This window comes from Rhinatrema bivittatum, chromosome 1, assembly GCF_901001135.1.
Source record: "Rhinatrema bivittatum chromosome 1, aRhiBiv1.1, whole genome shotgun sequence".
NCBI lineage: Eukaryota > Metazoa > Chordata > Amphibia > Gymnophiona > Rhinatrematidae > Rhinatrema > Rhinatrema bivittatum.
Genome location: NC_042615.1, coordinates 514,219,891 through 514,240,757, shown reverse-complemented (window position 1 = coordinate 514,240,757; position 20,867 = coordinate 514,219,891). Strand labels below are relative to the sequence as shown.

The following is a 20,867-nucleotide window of genomic DNA, read 5'->3' as shown; positions in this document are numbered from 1 at the left end:
AACTGGTGGACAAACTGGTGAAACTGATCATGGGCTGGACGCTTCCCTGTTATAAAATTCTCTTGCTTGTGAGGCTCAAAGCCGTCATTACACTGCTATTCGTTTACAAGCTTAAAATTAGGAGCACACATACACATGCTAGGGCTATTTTATAACCTGCTTGCATACTTGAATGCAGGTTATAAAATATCAGTGTTTGTGACCACACACTAGTTTGAAAGTTACTATCATAGGGGGTCATTTTCCAAGGTGTTATCACGGGAGATCAAATCGCGCTAACAGCCGTTAACGCAATTTCGTAATTCAGGGGGCAGAGCATATGTAAAACAGTGAGAGAGAGAGAGAGAGAGAGAGAGAGAGAGAGAGAGAGAGAGAGAGAGAGAGAGAGAGAGAGAGAGAGAGAGAGAGAGAGAGATAGAGAGAGATGAAGCGAGAGAGGAGAGAGAGAGAGAGAGAGAGAGAGAGAGACTTGCTACAGTGCCTATGCCCTTGACAAGTATTTGTATCCCTATGGGAGGGCCACCTAGTAACTCGAGGTGGGGATTAGGTATGAGCGTAGGGGGTTGGGGGTCACTTTCACATTCAACATGAGACGTACGGAAAGAACAGTGGTCTCTAGTGAAGATTTGCTGGCCGTCGGAGTGAGGAAACTCACTCCAAGAAGAGATTTGGGCAACGTTCTCTCCACCTAGCTTGTTGTTGCCCAGGTAGAGTGTCCATCAAGCTAGGTGGAGAGAACGTTGCCCAAATCTCTTCTTGGAGTGAGTTTCCTCACTCCGACGGCCAGCAAATCTTCACTCTCTCTCTCTCTCTCTCTCTCTCTCTCTCTCCCGAGGTGTGAGACAATTGCTCAGTTTCATATATAGGCTGTTTGGATGCTTTCGTGTACTGCGAAGATTCATTGGTTGTTTTATTGCGGTGCACGATGTATTCGCGATTTGCGAATCCATTTCCGCAAATGGCGAAAACATCGCATCACGATTCACGCGATGTTTCCCCGCTGCACGAAAAATGCCTTATTTGCATGGGACACGCCCACTGCGATATTGGAAAATGAGGCCCATACTGAGAAAATGCGCACATGTAAAAAAAGAGTGGGCCAGTCTCAGTTCAGATTGCGTGACCTGGTGATGAGTGAATCTTGGCTTAAGATAATTACCTCTGAGCTCTGAGGTAGGATCTTCCCAAAATAGAAGTGATATTGGGGTTTGGGTTATATATATTTGAATGTTCTCTTTTGCCATATTGTTTGGAGAATTTGTGTTGTGTTTTGCTATACCCATTTTTTATCATTTTTATTTGCAATGTAAAAAATCTATTTAAAAATTTCCTGTTTTTTTTTTTTTTTTAGAGTTGGAACATTTCACAATCCTTTGGGTTGTGACGGTGAGTAAATGAGTAGACTCGACTACTTCTATTGAGAGGTGGAGCATGTGTTCTAGCTTGCTGACACTCTGTATTAGTTTGATAGCCTGTCTCTTTTTATTTGATAAGAAATTGCCTACATTTCACAGTGCCTTTATTTAAATCAGGCTCAATTAAAATCTTCTCACCTTCATGTTGTAGAAGTGCTTTCAGTTTTGATTTTTATAAAACTCCAAAACCTGCAGATAGCAAAAAATCCAAAGAACAAATGATGTTGGAAACTTAGCAATAAAAGAGGGAACACTATGAGCTCCTTCTATCTCAAAAGGTTAAGTAAACTCCAGATCTAATAAGTTTGTTAGAAAATGCTGGAAAAGCCCATCTGATCTAACCACTCTGAATGTTCAGGAACACAAAAAATATTAATATAATTTAATCTGCTCCTACTATTTAAATCTTCTGAACTCCTCTCCACCAGAAGGATCTTGTTCACTTTTCTTTAAAATTCTGGTATCGTTTCAGGTTTATCTAAATATCCTGCTCTATGGAATCCATTTTGTCTGCATATTAGTAAACTGACATTTTTGACCAGAAATGTCATTTCTAATTTCTAACATTTTGGCTGAATTATATTTCAGCATTTCATTTACCTGCAGCAATTCAGTCATAATGGCCGGAAGTGATATCTCTGAGTTCTGCCCTGTCACCATTTTAGCAGGAGATGGCAGGTTCTGTTTAACGTGTTTCACTCCTTGCTGAGTATTCCGAGAAGAGTCTCCTTTAGCTGATTTATTTCCTGCCATAATCCTGATCAAAGGCACTGTAATATAAAAGAAAAATAGGGCAATATACATTGGGAAACTGAATATTATAGAGATTTTTCTCAGGGCACAAATTCTCAAGCAGCCATCTTGGATGCTACTCATTAGCACCTTCCTGCATGATAGTATTGAAAATCATATCTAGGTCAGATATGCAAGAATAAGAAGATAATAAAGAATAGACCTAATAACTATACCTCATTGACAGGTTGTAAGAATATCATGAGAAGAGGAAACCACTCCGGTGTGACTGAGTTCTTTATCCTTGGACTCTCTAGTGTCCAGGAGCCCCAGATCTTCCTCTTCTTCATATTCCTCATTATCTACCTCATCACCCTCATGGGGAACCTGCTCATCTTCACCCTCATCAACAGTGACTCTCGCCTGAACAGTCCTATGTACTTCTTCCTGGCCAACCTCTCCACTGTAGACCTAATCTGTGTTTCTGTCACTGTGCCAAAAATGCTGGAAAATTTTCTGTCTCACAGGAAGTCCATTTCCTTCCTTGGCTGCATCACACAGATGTACTGCTTCCAGTTCTTCATTGTAGTGGAGTGCTACCTTTTAGCTGCTATGGCCTATGATCGTTATGTTGCCATCTGTTACCCATTAAATTACACATTGATTATGAACCGTAAAATTTGTGTTCAGCTTGTTGCCAGTTGTTGGCTCATGGGCTTCATAAATTCAGTGACAGAGGCTGTCTGTGTCTCTACCTTAGACTTCTGTGGTCCCAACATTGTTGATCACTTTTTCTGTGACATTCCTCCACTCTACAAGCTCTCCTGCTCCAGTGTTTCTGCTCAAGAGATAGTCTTCCTTGTAGTTGCTTTTGTCTGTGGCGTCATCCCTTTCATTTTGGTGGTTTCATCCTATGTCTTCATTGTCTCTGCTGTCTTGAAGATCCGCACCTCAGAGGGGAGACGAAAGACATTTTCCACCTGTGCCTCACACCTAATAGTGGTGACATTATACTATTGTAGTGGAACTTATTGCTACATGCGCCCCTACTCCATGTATATACTGAGTGAGGAGGTGAAGGTGATAGCTGTTATATATAGTGTTATAAGCCCCATGCTGAACCCCATCATCTACAGCCTGAGGAACAAAGAGGTTAAAGGGGCATTGAAGACACTGTTCCTAAAGAACAGATTTTCCTAGATCATGCAGAAATCATATCATGTGATTTTTTTTTGTCTTTCACCAATAAACACAAATTTTCTACTACAATGGCATATGAGGAAAGGCATTTTCAAGAAATGTATATCTAAGATTAAAAACTATCACCATTTTTTCAGGGCATTTAGAACCAATCTAGTTTTATATCATCACAGGCATTGATTTGTAGTCTTGTGTTTTCATAAGAAAAATCATAACTGTATGTCCAGAACTGGATCTACCTGTCCTGAAAAAGTGGACCTTCAGAGGTCTACCTCTCCTACATTGACTAAGGTTACCAACTCTTTCCATATTATCTAAAGAAAGCTCAGCTCCACTTCATCTATGGACCTGTAGCTTTTTGTAGCATAAGCCCAGAAATGTAATAGAGCAAAACCAGCTGATTATGGCTGTCCAGATGATATCAAACTGTTTGGTGAACTTACTCATGACTTCAGGTTATTTGGATGATCTCCACAACCCAACATAGAATGTGAAACCAATTTCATATCATTTTATTTTTGCTTTATGAGAAAGACTAAAGAGGTTAGGGATTTTTAGCTTGTACAACAGTTGAGCATATGATAGATATTTTTTAAATCATGAGTGGGTAAAGTAGGTAAGTAGGGAATAGTTATTTATCCTTTCAAGTAATGCTAGGACAAGGGAATTCCCCATCAAGCAAACAGGTATTAGATTTAAAACAAATTGGAGAAGGTATTTTTTCATCAACACATAGGCCCTCATTTACCAATATCGCATTGGTATCGCATAGATACCTCCTGCGTTAATAAAAGGGGCGTTCCCATGCAAATGAGGCTCTTTCCGTACAGCAAGAAAATTTCACGTAACGCGAAGTTTTCACGAATCGCGAAACTATTTTCGAGGTTCGCGATGAAATGAGTAAATAATTATCGTGCTTTGCGACGTTTTCGCGGACAAAAGTGAAACCAAGTACCGCACCCCGCGATAATGTGAAATGTATAAAAGGTCACTTTCTGCCCCTCCTCTTTTGAGGGTTTGGAAAGAGTTTTGGAGAGGAAGTAGGAGTTGCAGTTGCAGTTGGAGTTTGGAGTAGGAGTTTTGGAGTTCAATTACTGAGTGCAGTGTCTTGTTTACTTGTTGTCATCTGTTTCCCTTTACCTGTGTCTTTTGTAATCTCTGTTGGAGTGAAAGTGTGTCAGTTACCTGTTTGTCCCTATCTGTGTGGAGGAGGAGGAGGAGTGTGGTGGTGGTGCTGGTGGTGCTGGTGGTGAGGAGGAGGAGTGTGGTGGTGGTGGTGGTGGTGGCGAGGAGGAGTGTGGACAGGAGGATGGAGCGTGAGAGGAGTGGAAGGAGAGGAGAGAAGAGGGGAGTTGAGAGTGGGGGAGGGGGAGGAGGATGGAGAGGGGGAGGGAGGAGGAGGGACCTAGTGGTAGGGGTACGAGGAGTAGGAGCAGGGACAGAGGTAGTGGGAGAGATAGGCAGGAGGGAAGTGATAGGAAGGTGGGGGAGGGAGAAAGGGTGAGGCAGGAGAGAATGGTGGGAAGAGGTAGGGCTAGACAGCCAGGGCAGAGGAGAAGGGATCAGGAAGTGCAGGGTCAGTTGGGGGGGGGGGGGGAGGAATGGAGTGGGGAATCTGGTGGGTCGGAGACAGAGGCTAGGGAGGCGACCCCTCCGGAAGTGGCACCCCAACCAGGCAGCCAGGCAAGGGTCAGGCAGCGTGCCATGCGCTTCAGCCAGGAGGACAATGACATGCTGATAGAAGGTGACCTCTGTCACTATGCCCATCTCTTTGGCAACCTGGCAGTCAAGACGAGCAAGGCACCCAAGGCACAGCTATGGGCCACCATAGCTCTGGACATCAGAAGGCAAAGTGGAATACCTCGCACCGGGGAGCAGGTGGCCCACCGGTACAGAGATATAAAGGCGCAGCTGAAGGTGAAGATTGCGGAGCGGAATCAGTACCTGCAGGACACAGGAGGAAGGTCCCCTTGCCCGATCAGATTCATCGATATGGAGAGGCATCTCATGCAGCGGCTGGGACCAGACGTCTTCGAGGGATTGGATCCACGCCTTGATACATCCCACCTTGAAGATGGTAAGTTGGCCTGTACCCCCCTGTCCTGTGCTAGGTTTCTATACAATGTTTAGTCCTGTTTGCTGTTGAAGTTCCCCATGTGCTCTCCAGAACAGTCTTCCCCCCCCCCCCCCCAATCCCCCAGGCAGAAACTGGCAGTCTGAGGTGTGAAAGAAATGCTTTCAACTGTCCACATTGTCAGTTTGCCCATGTGCTGTGCATGGCCCAGGGTTCAGGCCCCATCCCCCAGGCCCATCCCCCATGCCATTAGGTACATATAAACAACATATCTTTATAAGCAGAATGACATGTTGGTCAAAGATTATGTGTCCCTGTTTGATGTTACTCCAATTCAACCAAACGCTGTGGTACTGATGCTGTCTATCCTTTTTTCCCCCATCTTCTACAGAGCACTCTGGTCCCAGGCAGCAGACGTCTGATGCCAGCTGGGAGGGCCCAGGCACCAGCAGGCATCCACCGGGGACAATACGGTCACCAATGCTCACAAGGCCCTTTCACATAGATGCAACGACACAGTGGTCGGAATCGGAGGAGGAGGAAGAGGTGTGGCCCACAGGTTCAGCCACTGCTGTGTTATCCTGGGCCTCCGTCTGCTGCCATACCGCTGCTGTGTTCTCCTGGGTCTTCGTCTGCTGCCATGCCGCTGCTGTCTCTTCCTGGGCCTCCGTCTGCTGCCATGCCGCTGCTGCCTGTTCCTGGGCCTTCACTGCTGTTGCCATGCGACTTCTGTCTGTTCCTGGGCCTTCACTGCTGTTGCCAGACCCTTCATGTGTTTGCCTGCTGCCTACATGCTGAACCGCTGGATACCTTGTCTGCTGGCTGGACTTTCACTCTGCCGGCCGGCCTCTCAGGCAGTCCCCTTTCAGCGCACTCTTTCAACATGGACCGCCTGGGGCCTATGCCTGTCTACACATTGTATACTGACCAGCGGTAATCTATGTATTGCAGTATCCAAGCTATTGGGGGCCACTTCCTGTTCCTAGGTAATCATGCTTTGCCAGTACTGATAACACCAACTATCTGCATATGTGTATATACTGCTTATGGTGGAGTGATGTAACACGGAATTGGACCACTTTGGATCTATTAGCTATCTAGTACTTGCAGATAATGACTACCTAGGAACGTCAAATGTATGCATAAACTGCTGACCTAATTCTTCACTATACCCTGCAGAATGTTGTCAGAAATAAATATCCTGTTTAACCTGCCACCTTTTCTGTCCTCTTTATGTTCCTAATGTGACCTTAGTGTACACCCGCCACACCTTGCATGCTGCATCACACGCTGCACCAATGCAGTTTCCCAACTGCCCCCTGTCCGAGGTTCAGTATAGCAACATCTACACCTGCCATTGACATACTTACAGTTAGCTTAATGTACTAGGAGGGTGCTAAGGGGGACCCTGCAGAGTAAACATTAGGGGAGTACATGACATGTCCCTCACAGTAGAAGAAGTATTGTTCCTCAGTACAGAGAATGCACAGTAAGGGAGCGTGCTGATGTATGCCTGCTCTCATGATCTGTGTGGAAAGGGGAAGGGGTGGCCAGCAGTCTATTGCCATAGCAGTGCTCATGTCATGCACTGTTGGCGGTGAGGAGTCCACACACGTATTTCTTACCAGGGTTCAGTATCATAGCTACCTCTGCCTGACAAACACCACGTATGTGAGCCTAACTGATGCTAAGGTACTAACCGAGTTTGCTTCCTAGATTGGTCTCTCACATGTGCAGGTAAACGGAAAATGCCTTCCACCAATGCTGGGTGACTGACCCAGAGGTTGCCAACCTCTGGTGCCATGCAGGACATCCATGAAAGTGGTGGCTCATGCATACGCTTAATTTCCAGGCACCATTGCCATCAATAGTGTATAGCCCTTCCCAGCTGCACATGCTAAGCATGTACCCTGTGCATACTCAAATCAGTGTACAACCCCACCATGGCAGAATGTCTATGGATTCGTTGTGTGCCAGGGAAGGCTTCCTATAGTTACTGTGTTAGCGTTAAGGTTGTGGGCCACTGAAAGGTGAGGCATGGGAAGGGTTATGTTGCTATCTGCATGCCGTGTATTAAAGGAGTTGCACAGACTGTCAGCAGCCAGATAACTAGGCAGTTGCTAGTCGTATGGAGAGGTGAAGATATTAATGCTAATATGTCATACCCGTTTACATGGTGCAACTGGTGTAAGGCATGCTCAACAGGCCTTAAGTGTGTTGACCTGGTGTCCATGTGCACACAGATGTGCTGACTGCTGGTGTGCAGTCAGTGTTAGCCACCAGTATATTAATTTGGTGGTCAGAAAAGGGCAATGGTTGCAAGAAGGGGTCACCATCCATTGTGACACACATCCCTCCGGTGCCATCTCACAGCTGTGTGGTGTGCATGGACCCTTTACAATGTGGGCCACGTCCACCATGTAAACACTATCTGCCAGCCAACACTGTGTGATCCACAGTCCTACAGTGTCTTCACATATTTCACCTCGTCACACACACATATACAAGCCATTCTCCAAGGTTAACTGTCATTGTTGATGGCGCATGTTGTTTGGACAACCAGTACAGGCCAGTAACAGGTATCTGTCAGTGATGACAGATATTCGTTATACTTTACTGACTCTTAACAGAACAACAATCATTTACATGCTGCAGAACCCCAGTGGACTTTCCTCCCTACAGGTGTGCAGTTGCGAAGGTTACAGGTAACCAATGTTGCTCACACACAAAAAAAAACAAAAAAAAAAACAAATACTGATGTTGGTGTCAGATGAGTGTAGGTGCTCACTACATGCAGTAGAGCCGGATGGCACGAGGCAGCCCATTCCAGTTTCCGAACATCCTATGTGTGTGGCTTCATGATTGCTTTGGCCCACAGCAGGTGTGTCTCTATTAGGCAGTATAGCACGTGATGGGCCCCTAGACAGTGAGATTTATGTCAGCAGTGTGTATGCGGTAGGTGCGTATCATCACTGTCCTTACAGATCACATCCCTGTGTTCGGATCATATGCATCATGCACTCCAGTCATTGTGTACAGACATATCTGCTCAACCGGACCTTTTATATAGGTATGCATTCACAATAACATACATGGTGTAAACTGGCTGCCCCTGAATGTGCACAACTGACTAGAAGTGATCCTGCAAAGTGTAATGAACGTCAGGACCTCACGAACACCTGTGGATGTGAGCTGCCCTTACATGACAATTCTAAAATCACCTTGGACACTGCCATTAACCATGGCTAGACCAAATATGTGTAGGCTGTCCACTAGTGCAGTGAGGTGAACAAGCCATGCCACATACAGGCCATACAGGGGCTGCTGTGTACCTCGTGCTTGGCAGCCAATAGCAAGTGGTTGGGTGCATGAGCCGTTCCACCACTTAAGGTAACACTATGAGGCACTGAGGCCTGTTGTGATGGGGACATATGACTCCATCCCGACAGGTGTATACATCACATTTGTGTGCCATAACAGAGATGAACATTGCAAATATGTAAGACGTATGGAAACGTCTATCTTACCTACAAGCCAACCATCACTATACAGGCCAGCTTCGAATTTGCGAAACAGAGATGATTGCCTGAGTATGAAGGAATCTTGTGCTGATCCCGGAAAGCTGGACATCACTGAGAGGATCCGCATTCCAGCATCACACACCACTTGCATGTTGAGGAAGTGGAACTGCTTTCTGTTGCGGTAGGCTGCCTCCGTCTGACAGGGTGGAACGATGGCCACATGAGTGCAGTCAATAGCTCCAATGACATTCGGAAAGCAGGCAATGTCATAAAAACCACGCTTGAGGTCCATCAGGTCCTGTCTGTCACATGGAAATGCTATGTAGCGAGGCATGTGGGCCATGACTGCTTCAGTGACCTGATGCAGACACCGTGAAAAAATGCTCTGTGACATCCCACCCACAACAGCTACTGTGGATTGGAAAGAGCCACTTGCTGTGAAGTGCAGGGCGGCCAAGAGTTTGGTCAGACCGGGGATGGCACGGCTCTTTCGGGTTCGAGACTAAAGCGCACCTCGTATGTCTTCATATATTTCCAGGATGGCACGAGCGCTGAGGCAATACCTGCTGATCACAACATCCTCTGGCATACCCAGCAATGAGGTTCGTGGAAGATAAATCCGCTGCCTGTACCTGCGGCGACGTCGATCAACGTCCTGGCATCTGCTTCGGGCCTGCTCAGCCATGTAGTGCGCCTGCCCCATACACTGTGAATGTGTAGATGGTGTTGAGAAGATAGACCTACTAAGAACAGGACTTTTTATTGGGTAGCAGTACCTTTGTAGGTCTGTGGGGATTGGTTTTCAACATTTTCGTTCAACATGATAATATCGCAGTGCGCGGTATACGTCGAGATACGGTGTATCGCAATTGAAAGAGATGTAGTTATTGGCCGCGTTAGGAGCCGCGCTAACAGCGCAGCTGTTACGCGGCACTTTACATTTGCCCCGCCCCAACTCCGCCCCCTGAATACGAAAATCAAAATTTGCATTCGCAAACCGCGATAACTGCTGTTAGCATGGTTTGCGGAAATATCGCGTGCGATACAGCCATATCGCACATGGTAAGTCCTTGGAAAATAACCCCCATAGTTAAGTTGTAAACTTCATTGCCAGAGCATGTGGTCAAAACATCTGACTGGGTTTAAAAGGAATTTGGAGAAGTTCCTGGAGGGAAAGTCCATACACAATTATTAGTCTTTTGGAAACCCATCGCTTGTCCCTGGGAATGAGTAATAAAGAATAGAATCTGCTTTTTTGGGATCTTCTTGGGCAGTTTACTTGGATTGGCCATTGTTGGAGAAATAATGCTGGGTTTGATAGACCTTTGGTTTGACACAGCATGGCACATCTTATTTTCTTTATGTTGGCCACTCTATTCAGAACAACCCTGAAAAGCCGATCCAAGTCTTTTGTTTATGTACATATTGAATATAAATACTTATAGTTTTTGCTTTTCTTAGCTTAAAGTAGTGTCATGTTAGATATGAACAATTAATGGTGAAGAAAATGTTGTAGGTGAAACATTTTTATTGGACTAATTTAATACATTTGTGACTAGTTCCTGGGAGCTATGCCTATTTTGCATTGACCTGATGAAAGGGGCTTAGCTCTTGAAAACTAGTCACAAATATATTAAGTAGTTCCAATTAATTGGTACTAACTGTACTTTATTGATATTTATTTTTGCTTTTTTTTATAGAGAAAATAAAATTACACGTCCATTGATTCAACTGGGGTAAAACCAAAACTGACTTTGTCTGCCTTTTATGATAAATTAGATAATGATTTAAAATATTTGTACTGGCATTAATACTCATTTTTCCTTGCTATGTCTTTAAAGTTACTACCCCTGCAGTGTTATTGATTGTAGGCATGTGCAAAGGCAAACTTTTCATTTTGATTTGTTTATTAATTTTGTAGGTCACCTCCATTTGTTTCATTAGCATCAAATGAAAAAAACATTTCATTTTTTTATTTCATTCATTTTCCATTTCCCTTTAACATCAATAGGGGAAGCCTTGCAATAGTTTGATTCTCAAATTTAGAATTTTCTAATCAAGTCTAATAAAACTTCTGGACAGACAATATAAGAAGGGAGAAATGAACTCCAAGGCACTAGACTAGATGGGTAAAAGGGTGCAGAAAGTGGCAGGAGTTCTCTAGGGCACCATCAGAGGAGCAAAGTAGCATCAAGAGTGTCAAGAATATGCCAAAGCTTCAAAGGAGGGCACCAATAACAGTGGCATGACCCCCCAAAGGCAGCACATGAAGAAAAAGTGGCATGAACATCCTAAGGCATCATGAAGGGGGGAACAAAGCAGCAGAAGTGACAGAAAAAAATGTAGGCACTGATAGAGGGAGAAAGCAACACAAAGAGAGCAAGAAGACTCCAAGACATGATGAGAGGTTCAAAGCAGCCATCCATAATGACAAGAACATCCCAAGGTATAGAGTCTGGGTTATGGCAGCAAGGCTGGGTGGCATGAAGAAGCCCAAGATGTAGCATAAGAGGTATAGCAGCAAGGCAGAGTAGCAGCAAGACCAGCAAATTATAGAAACTGGGTTATGGCAGCAAGAGTCCAAAGGTATAAAGTCTAGGATTGGCAGCAAAACCCTCAAGTTATAAAATCTGAATATGGCAGTCAGGCTGAAAGGCAACACGATTCCAAAAGTGGCTCATCAGGGGCAAGGTGGCTAGTCAAAGTGGCAGCAAAACCTTCCAAGGTGTAGTATCAGGTATATGCCAATAAGGCAGAGTAGCAATAACATGTCCAAGATGGTACATCAGGAGCATGGCTGGAAATCAGGGTAGCAGAAAGATTCCCAAGATGGTACATCAGAGGCATGGTAACTAAGCAGAATGGCAGCAAGGATCCCAAGGTGTAGAGTTCAGAGAATCGCAAACAGCACAATGGCATCAAAAACCCCAAGGCGTAGATTGCAGGCTATTACAAACATCAGAAAGACATCAAAACCCCAAAGGAAACATGAGAGAATTAAAGAGAACCAGCAATTTTTGACCAGGCCAAGGCAGTAAAGGAAGCACTAACAATGGCATAAACATCCCTGGAAGAACCACAAAGTGGCAAAATGGTACTCAAGGGGCAAGTTTTCTCCACGTCACTGTGAGAAATCAAGGAGCACGGAGGGCAGTAATAGTGGCAGACTTAGATAACAGCATAAAACCAGAAAAGAAGTAGGATAGGAGAAGAAATGTGTATTTTTTCACATTTTTATTAGGCGGACAAAACACATCAGTATATCAAAGAAAGAACAAGGGTAAGAGAACTATATTGGGATCCAAGCAGCAAACAACATAGAGGCATCAAAACCCCCTAGATGCTACATCGGGATCATGACAGCTAGACAGAGTAGCAGAAAGATTTCCAAGGTGGTACATCTGGAATATGGCAGCTAAGCAGAGTATCAGAAAGACCTCCAAGATGCTTTTAGTTGTCTTGCCACTCAAATGGAAATTCTGGAAAAGCCAGCAAATTCAGATTGATTTTCAAAAAGACCTGCTTTTCTATCTATACTGGTGCCATCTTTGAATGATGAGGACTCAGAATGTTCCTGCCATTGAGAAGACATGTTTGCTGGGATTGCAAGTTGCTGGGACCATGGACTTTTGTGCTCAATATGTCAGTGAATCCATGTCTATATCCTCGATGGGCTTTATTAGTGTGTCACATAAATTTCTACTGGGGGTCTTCTTCTTTGCTAGGAAGGGACTAGGCTCTCTCTTGCTAGTCTTTAGCTATAGCTTGTGTCAGGAGAGATGGTTCTGTGGATAAAATATGACTTTGGCATATTGAGGTAGGAGAGGAAGTGATAATTGACAAGGTGTTGCTCGTGCTTGCATTACTCTCTGGGATGGATAATTCTTTTCTGCACTATATCAGTACTGTGCTTCTGCCTTTGGCACACCTGTTCACACATCCTAGCTGCCGATATCTCCTTCATGTATGCGAGATGCTGGTAATAGAGGAAAAGGCTCCTTTTCACTGGTAGATTGCAAGCATATATTGTATTCATTTCATTCAGAGGTTTCAATCTCTTTGCACATTGTATTGCAAGAGGTTTACAAACTGCAACACCTCTGCTTCCATTCCCTCTTGCTCACAGAAATCCTTTAACTTGTTCTCTAGAACAGTGTTTCTCAACCTTTCTTCGATCGGGACACACCTGATAGATAGTTCTCACGTGCATGACACACAGAACATGTGACCATCACGGGGCTATGTGTAAACATACACTCTGCATCCACGGGAACCCCCTTGACCTCCAACAATGGATGCAGAGCAGAACTAGGGCATTACTCATAGAACTCATCACACAAAAAAAAGATATTCTGGTTCTGATGAAATCTCAGTAAAAGCAAAACAAACTCCCTTTACTACCAGACACAATAGCCTTCCTTATGAAAAGGCAATAATTTACCACTAATGCATATCCTATTGAGAAAACACAACAAATAAGATTGATACAATTGCCTACATACTAGTAAAATACCTCACCTCAATCACACATACAGAACGACATTCATCAAGTACAAAAAGACCACAAATTATAAATATGGAGACAAACTGGAATGGAAAACCAAATAAAGACACTGCATGCAGTGCAATCCTGGAGAAATGGAAAGAGAATATAGCACCTAGCACAGTCCCAGGATCTGCAATAATGCACAGAAACTAATCTGCACAAAGTTACACCTGCATTATGGAACACATAACAACCCTATCTATGAAAAGGCAACACTACATATATTAAATAAGGTCCTAAACTCTAATTCACCTCCTATTAGGAAAACAGAACAAGCCAAGCTGCTATAGATCCTCGCATAGAATTAATTGTAAAACTATATTAATACATGTTTAAAAACAGCTTATGAACAGAATAAGGTCAAATAATTAAAACCCGTAAAAAGTATTAAAAAATTTCCAAATATCAATAAAATATTTCAAAACAGCAGACATCACATAATACTCAATAATTAAAATGGCAGTCAATCAAGAAAAATAAACTTAAAATGCCACCTTTACTTACCCTCTCCAGCAACTCTCCTACTCCTTTCCCTTGAAAGCACATACCAGGAGCAGCAGTGGCTGCTGAAGCTCTGTCCTCACGGTCCTCTTCTTTAGCGCCCACAAGTCACTCACACACACACACACTCCAATTAAACCTTATGACCAGTCTCTGTCTCACACAGACACCAGTAACCTCCCTGCCTAGTCTTAACTCTCTCTCTCTCACATATACCCTAGACACCTCCCTAACCAGTCTCTGTGTCTCACACACACCCCAGTCACCTCCCTGCTCTGTCTCTGTCTCTCACACTCACCCATCACCTCCCTGTCCAGTCTGTCTCTCACATTCACCCCAGTCACCTCCCTGCCCAGTCTGTCACTCACACTCACCCCAGTCACCTCCCTTCCCAGTCCCTGTCTCTCACACTCACCCCAGTCACCTCCCTGCCCAGTCTCTGTATCTCACACTCACCTGTCACCTCCCTGCTCAGTCTCTCTCTCTCTCTCACCCCAGTCACCTTCCTGCCCATTCTCTGTCTCTCGCACACACCCCAGTCACCTCCCTGCCCAGTCTCTCTCTCTCATGCACACCCCAGTCACCTCCCTGCACAGTCTGTCTCTCACACTCACCCCAATCACCTCCTTGCCCAGTATCTGTCTCTCACACACACTTTTCTTAGAGCCCCAATGCTGTGTTCCCCTTTAATTTCGCAGTGGAAGATTTCCGAGTGCTACTGCTGTCTTCTCAGCTGCACTGAAGCAGCAAACATTTATTTTAGAAAAATATGCCACAGCACTCAAGCCTTTCTTCTGGCTGTCAGGATATCCCTAGGCTCCCGTGGCCCCCCATCTGCCTGCTTTTATGGCTGCTGGGAGCTCCAATTGCCCCATCTGTAATCAGCATGGCTGAGTGCCACTTTTACTTTAATCGCGGCTTTGCCAATCTCACTGTTTCATGGGGGTGGGGGGGGGGGAATCCCTGGAGCAACCGGCCTCTTTGTGCTTGCGACTCACTGCTGCTTTGTGGAATCCCTACTCTATCGCAGTTCTCAGCCACTTTGGAAGCAGGAAATCCTGGCGCAGCTGGCCTCTTTTCTTTGTGGGTCGCTGCTGTGTTTAATATCAGCACTTCCAGCCCGTGGCTGCCACGGGTCTGGACACTGCCACTCCTCCCAGTCCCCCTCAAACCACTGCACCCCCGGGCTTTGAGATCCCCCCCTTCTTCCTGCCCCATTGGCCAATCAGCAGCTTCCTCCTCTCACTGGCAGGAAGAAGGGAGGAGGTTTCCCATTGGCCTGCGGGGGCAGGAAAAAGGTAAGGGGAAGTAGAATTGGGGCTGTGGGACACCAGGAGCCGCGACACACCAGCTGGCACTTGGCGATGCTGCTCTAGAATAATTAATAATGCAGATGAGGCTAGTGCTTCTGGAACTCAGATCCTCTGTGGTATCCTTGAAGAGGTTAAGGACTTGTATCGGTTGATCATCACTACCAATCATGATGCAATAGGAGGCAATCCACACCTATTTATATTTCCAGAGACAGATCAGAAAAGGAGTGTCTGCTTTGCCACGTACCTCTGCAGCATCATATAGGTGGAATTCTGGCAGGTGGCAATATCTTGAATCTTATGAGGCATCCCAAATTTTTGCTGCTTCGCACAGAGAAACTGCCCATCCTTCACACTTTGATAAAAATGCCCCATTATTTTCTTGCATCTCTCTATCAGGTACTTCTATACTGGAATTTCAGGGTCCTTGGGCCTCAGCCCTAAGGTATTCATCAAATGTCTTAGATTTGCACTGGTGTCTGTCACAAATATCCTGCCTGAACATGCCTGCCTCTCCAGTCTAGATGTTAATCCTCCATCATCTTCCTTATATGACTGATAGTTCTCATAAATTGTGCAATATCCTATCTCTTACCTGGGTGTGCAGTACAACCCATCTGTACCCTGATGCTCAGTGTTGCGTCCGTCGCTGCTTGACGCCCTCACTCCACCCTCTTTACCTCTGTGGCGACTCCCTCCGGGTCTGATGGATGGCTGGCTGCCACAGCGTCTCCATGCCATCTCCCTCCGGCGTCCCCGGACCGGCTCAACATTGCAGATCCACCATGTTTGCCTGATGACCTAGGGCACACGCGCACACGCGCTCTGATTGAAGTACCAGAAGGGCGCGAACCTCAGGGGCGCCCCGTGAGATGACATCATCCGATTCCAATATTTAAAGGTCTCTATTTTCACTATCAGATTGAGTTAACAAGGATGGAAGGACGGTTACGGATACATTTTCTCCAAGCTACTCTGCCTCCTCAGACTTACCAGAGGTACCCGCTCCTTGGGGGCCTTGCTCTCTCTTTACCTTTCAGATTACAGATAGGAACCGGTACTCGCTCCTCAAGGGCCCATGTTCCTGGAGACTCTGAAGATTCTCTACTGCCTGGAAGATATCGCTACTACAAACAACTGTGAGTTACCATCGCTCTCTCAGAGCTTACCCTAGAATCAGGTACTCGCTCCTCGAGGGCCTATACCGTTCCAGCTCCTGAGCTTCCTTGAGACCTTATGTGAGTTTTGTCATCTAGTTCTGTTCATGAACGCTGTCTACTCTGCCTACTCACGTTCTACAGTTTCTCAACAGCTCAGCCATCCTGGATCGCTGTTCCAGTACCTGAGAGACTACAGCCCTGCCGGGCATATCAGCTCACTACTGCCACCTCTGGTGGCTTCATCACCTGTTTAATAAAAGAACTAATGTGTGTCTGTCTCCATACTAAAGCCTAGCCGGTGGTCCCTCTCAGGATATCCTCCTGAGGGCGTGGTCATCTGCCACCGGCCCAGGGATCCACCCACAACTATATCAAAGACTACAGATTGCTACTCCACAGTCTACTAGTACAGATTTCCTTCTGCTTGCTCCTCCCATCAGCATACAGATTCAAAACATTACTAACTCCTTCTTCTTTGGAGTCAATCATAACAGATTCATTACAAATTGCTAACTCCTATCTGATTGCTCCGCCCATCTGGCATCAGATCTTGAACACTCAGCCTCCACTAGAGCTACTGCCTGCCCCTGCCTCAGACAGTACCACTAGTGTGTCATCATGGAGAGTTAAGCATGCATAGCATACTCACCAACCAGATGTCACTGGTGAAATGCATGCTACTCCCCTCTGCCTTAGCCAGCTGAACCTGCATCCCACTGTAGTACTAGTTGTACAGGGTGGAGATAACCTGACTACTAAATGTAGTCCTAAATGGCATTCTGTAATTGGGGGTGCAGATAATGGAAAACCCAAGTTTTCCAATATCTGCAGGGGCTAGTTATCCAAGACAATCATTTTCCTGATGCATCTTGTTACTACTTTCAATGCTGCCTGCCTCTTTCTCTGATTGTAATAATTAACACCATCCCATTTCCTCTGTGGTGAGTTGCCACTGCAGATGCATGGCAGGGGGGCTACTGGCTGCCACCTGACTGGTGGAAGAGGCTGTGGGATCAGTTAGTAGAAATATCTTCAACCCCTTCCCTATGGTTTTTTGCTTTGAGTGGCAGAAGGTGTCCCCATCCTCTCCTGATGCCAATGCTTGCGGGTGCTGTTTCTGCAGCTGATGCTCCATATCAGTGTTTGCCAAATGTCCCAGCACCTTCTCTCAACTGATGTCCTTACTGCAATGAAATCATTGAACAAAATGTGGGTCCTCCCTCACATAACAGTGATTCCAGATCTCGGACATCTTACACAATACCTTCTCTGTGCCTTTAGATGCTGATGGTGGAACTGGAGTTGAGACTGAGGGTGGACCATGAGTGAGAGACCACGGACTGCAGCACAGATCAGAAAAAGCCCTTTATCAATTAGAGATGTGCGAAACCCAAATATATCGGATCGGGCTTCGGTTACGGCCAGCTGCGGGAAATTTTGTTTTCCCGTGGTTCGGGCTTTTTTTTTTCCGGGGAACCTGAAATTTCAGCTTAGCACGTGCTAATGGAGTTAGCGCACTAACCCAAAAAACAAATTTTTTCAAACTTTTGGAAAAATTACATTCGCTTTTCAGGTTTCCCAAAACAGGACGAATTAGGAAATTTCGTTGAAATTTCCATGCTAAGAGAGCTTTTAAACATACAACTCGTCTCTGCAAACCATAAGAGAGAAAATGGAGTTTCTTTTCACATGCTCAGAACATTTAGTGGGAGAACATCAACATCACATGATCCAAATGGCAGTTGAAATGATGCTTCCCTGTGATTTGTCCTCCTTCAAGTTTTCTTGTCATCTTGATCCTTCCTCAGCTCCCAGGAAGCCGCCATGTCGCACAGGAAAGAGTTGGTGTAGTTGTCAGTTTCTTCCTGACTGCATCTTTGTTCAGTACAGACATAGACTTGAATGTGAAACATAATTGAATGAGACAAACATTGTTGTTAAATCTGTGGGCACCTTCCATTTGTTTCATGGATCCAAAAAAGAAACAAAACATTCTTTGCATTTTACCCATTCACTCCAAATGGGTGGACATCTTTAATTGATAGTTTTATTTGCAGACCCAATGTTGTCCAGAAAGGAAATGGACTGGCACAGTGATTCAGTGGCAGTGCTGCAGGTTAATTTCCTTAATCCAGCTTCTGCTCCTTGGGCAACCAGAACTGAGGATCCCTTGAAGGCAGAGTTCTCAGTCTCTGAGGAGAGGAATTATTGGCCATTATACTATAGCAATACCTACTGGCCAGATTCATGATGCATATATACTGGGTTCCAGCTGGAGCCACAGTCTATGGATCTTGGCCAATAGCTGTTGCTAGTAGGGGTGTGCATTCGTTTCCTACATATTGGTAATCCACAACGTATAGGGCCATATTCGTTGTATTTGTGGGGAAGCGAAACGTATCGCGATTCCCCACAAATACAACAAATCTTCACCGAATTACTCGGCCGTCTAAAGGAGAGAATTTAAACAATCCCCCCACCCTCCTGACCCCCCCAAGACTTACCAAAACTCCCTGGTGGTCCAGCGGGGGTCCGGGAGCCATCTCCTGCACTCACGCCCTCGGATGCCGGTATTCAAAATGGCGCCGATAGCCTTTGACTTTACTATGTCACAGGGGTTACCGGTGCCATTGGTCAGCCCCTGTCACATGGTAGGAGCAATGGATGGCCGGCACCATCTTGTCACAGGGGCAACCGGTGGCATTGGTTGGCCCCTGTCACATGGTGGGAGCACAAGATGGTGCCGGCCATCCAATGCTCCTACCATGTGACCGGGGCCGACCAATGGCACCTTTAGCCCCGTGACATAGTAAGGTCAAAGGCTATCGGCACCATTTTGAATACCGGCAGCCGAGGGTGTGAGTACAGGAGATGGCTCCCGAACCCCTGCTGGACCACCAGGGAGTTTTGATAAGTCTTGGGGGGGGGGGGGGTCAGGCAGGTGGGGGGTTGTAGTTAATTCAATCTTAGCTGGGAAATGAATAAGAATTAACTCATGAACGTATCGGAGCCCCCCTTGCCGAATGCAACGTATTTGCCCCCCAACGAATATGAATCCCGAATGCAACATATGGCGTCCCTCTGCACATCCCTAGTTGCTAGTGTGAACGTGGTAAAATATAATATCTATATAAATAAAAATGTAAATGTTTGTTTGTTCAAAATCTTATATCTTCGAAAGTTCTTCACCGATTGCTTTCAAATTTTCACACAACGTTGCATTCGATTTCGCGCGTGTTTTTATATATCTATATTATATAGATGTCACACCTGGGACAGGCAAAAACATTCTTGTCGGGAAAAACAGCGCCATCTGTTGGACAAAAAAGCGACACACGCTATCTCTGACTGACGGACCACAAATGTGCAGTAGAGAGCAGCTCTACCGCGCATGTGCGGACCATAGAGCTCTGTACTACGTGCTGGGTGTCACGGAGGGGAGGAGAAAAGGGCAGACGAGTCGCCACTCCGAGAAATGGCTCAGCCCATTCCTCTGCTGCTGGGGAAGGGGGGAGGGAGTAGGGACTGCCGGACAGTTACACACAGGAGGAGGAAAGGGTAAAAGAGTCGCTGAGCCAGTCCATCCACCGCCGCGGAAGGAGGGGAGGGAGTTGGGACGGCCGGAGCAGAGCTAATGCACATTGTGAAATTAAACCAGACTGAGCCACGGCAACGCGCTCCGAGAAATGGCGCAGCCCGTTCCTCCACCGCTGGGGAAGGGAGGAGGGAGTAGGGACTGCCGGACACTTACACACAGGAGGAGGAAAGGGTAAAAGAGTCGCCGAGTCAGTCCGTCCACCACTGGGGAAGGGGGGGAGGGAATTGGGACGGCCGGAGCAGAACTAATGCGCATTGTGAAATTAAACCTGACTGAACCACGGCAACGCGCTCCGAGAAACGGCTCAGCCCATTCCTCCGCCGCTGGGGAAGTGGGGAGGGAGTAGGGACTGCCAAACAGTTACACACAGGAGGAGGAAAGGGTAAAAGAGTCGCCGAGCCAGTCCGTCCACCACCGGGGAAGGGGGGGAGGGAGTTGGGACGGCCGGAGCAGAGCTAATGCGCATTGTGAAATTAAACCTGACCGAGCCACGGCAACTCGTGGCCGGGTACAGCTAGTAAATAAATAAATGTGTTTACCTAACTGGGGGTTCTTGTTGGTCCTGCTGGGCTGCTGTGGTCCCTGATGAGGTATGTTGGGGCAATGAGTCCATTGTAATTTGGCCCAATATATATTTTTTTTAATGAGGCCTGAAGTAGCAAGTAGGGCTGTAGGAGGCCTGGAAGTATGGCCTCATGGTTTTTGTTTTTGTTTTTGTTAAATGAACCCTGAGGGAGAGAGGGCAGAGAGGGTCCAGTGATTGAAAGCCACATTAAAAATGAAAAAGGATCAGCTGCAAAGGGAGGA

General features: G+C 45.9%; 2 protein-coding genes across 2 annotated transcripts in view; both read left to right on the top strand.

Moving 5' to 3' along the window:
* The first annotated feature begins 2,408 nt into the window (after positions 1-2,408).
* On the top strand, positions 2,409-3,347 carry LOC115098597 (olfactory receptor 5V1-like). Its single transcript, XM_029615290.1, has one exon. The coding sequence runs from the start codon at positions 2,409-2,411 to the stop codon at positions 3,345-3,347; it is 939 nt and encodes a 312-aa protein (XP_029471150.1).
* A 1,704-nt stretch (positions 3,348-5,051) lies between these two features.
* LOC115098592 (olfactory receptor 5V1-like) overlaps positions 5,052-20,867 on the top strand; it is a 29,659-nt gene continuing 13,843 nt past the window's right edge. The window contains exon 1 of the mRNA XM_029615274.1: positions 5,052-5,424. Within this exon, the coding sequence (XP_029471134.1) occupies positions 5,052-5,424 (373 nt within the window). The remainder of the gene's footprint in view (positions 5,425-20,867) is intronic.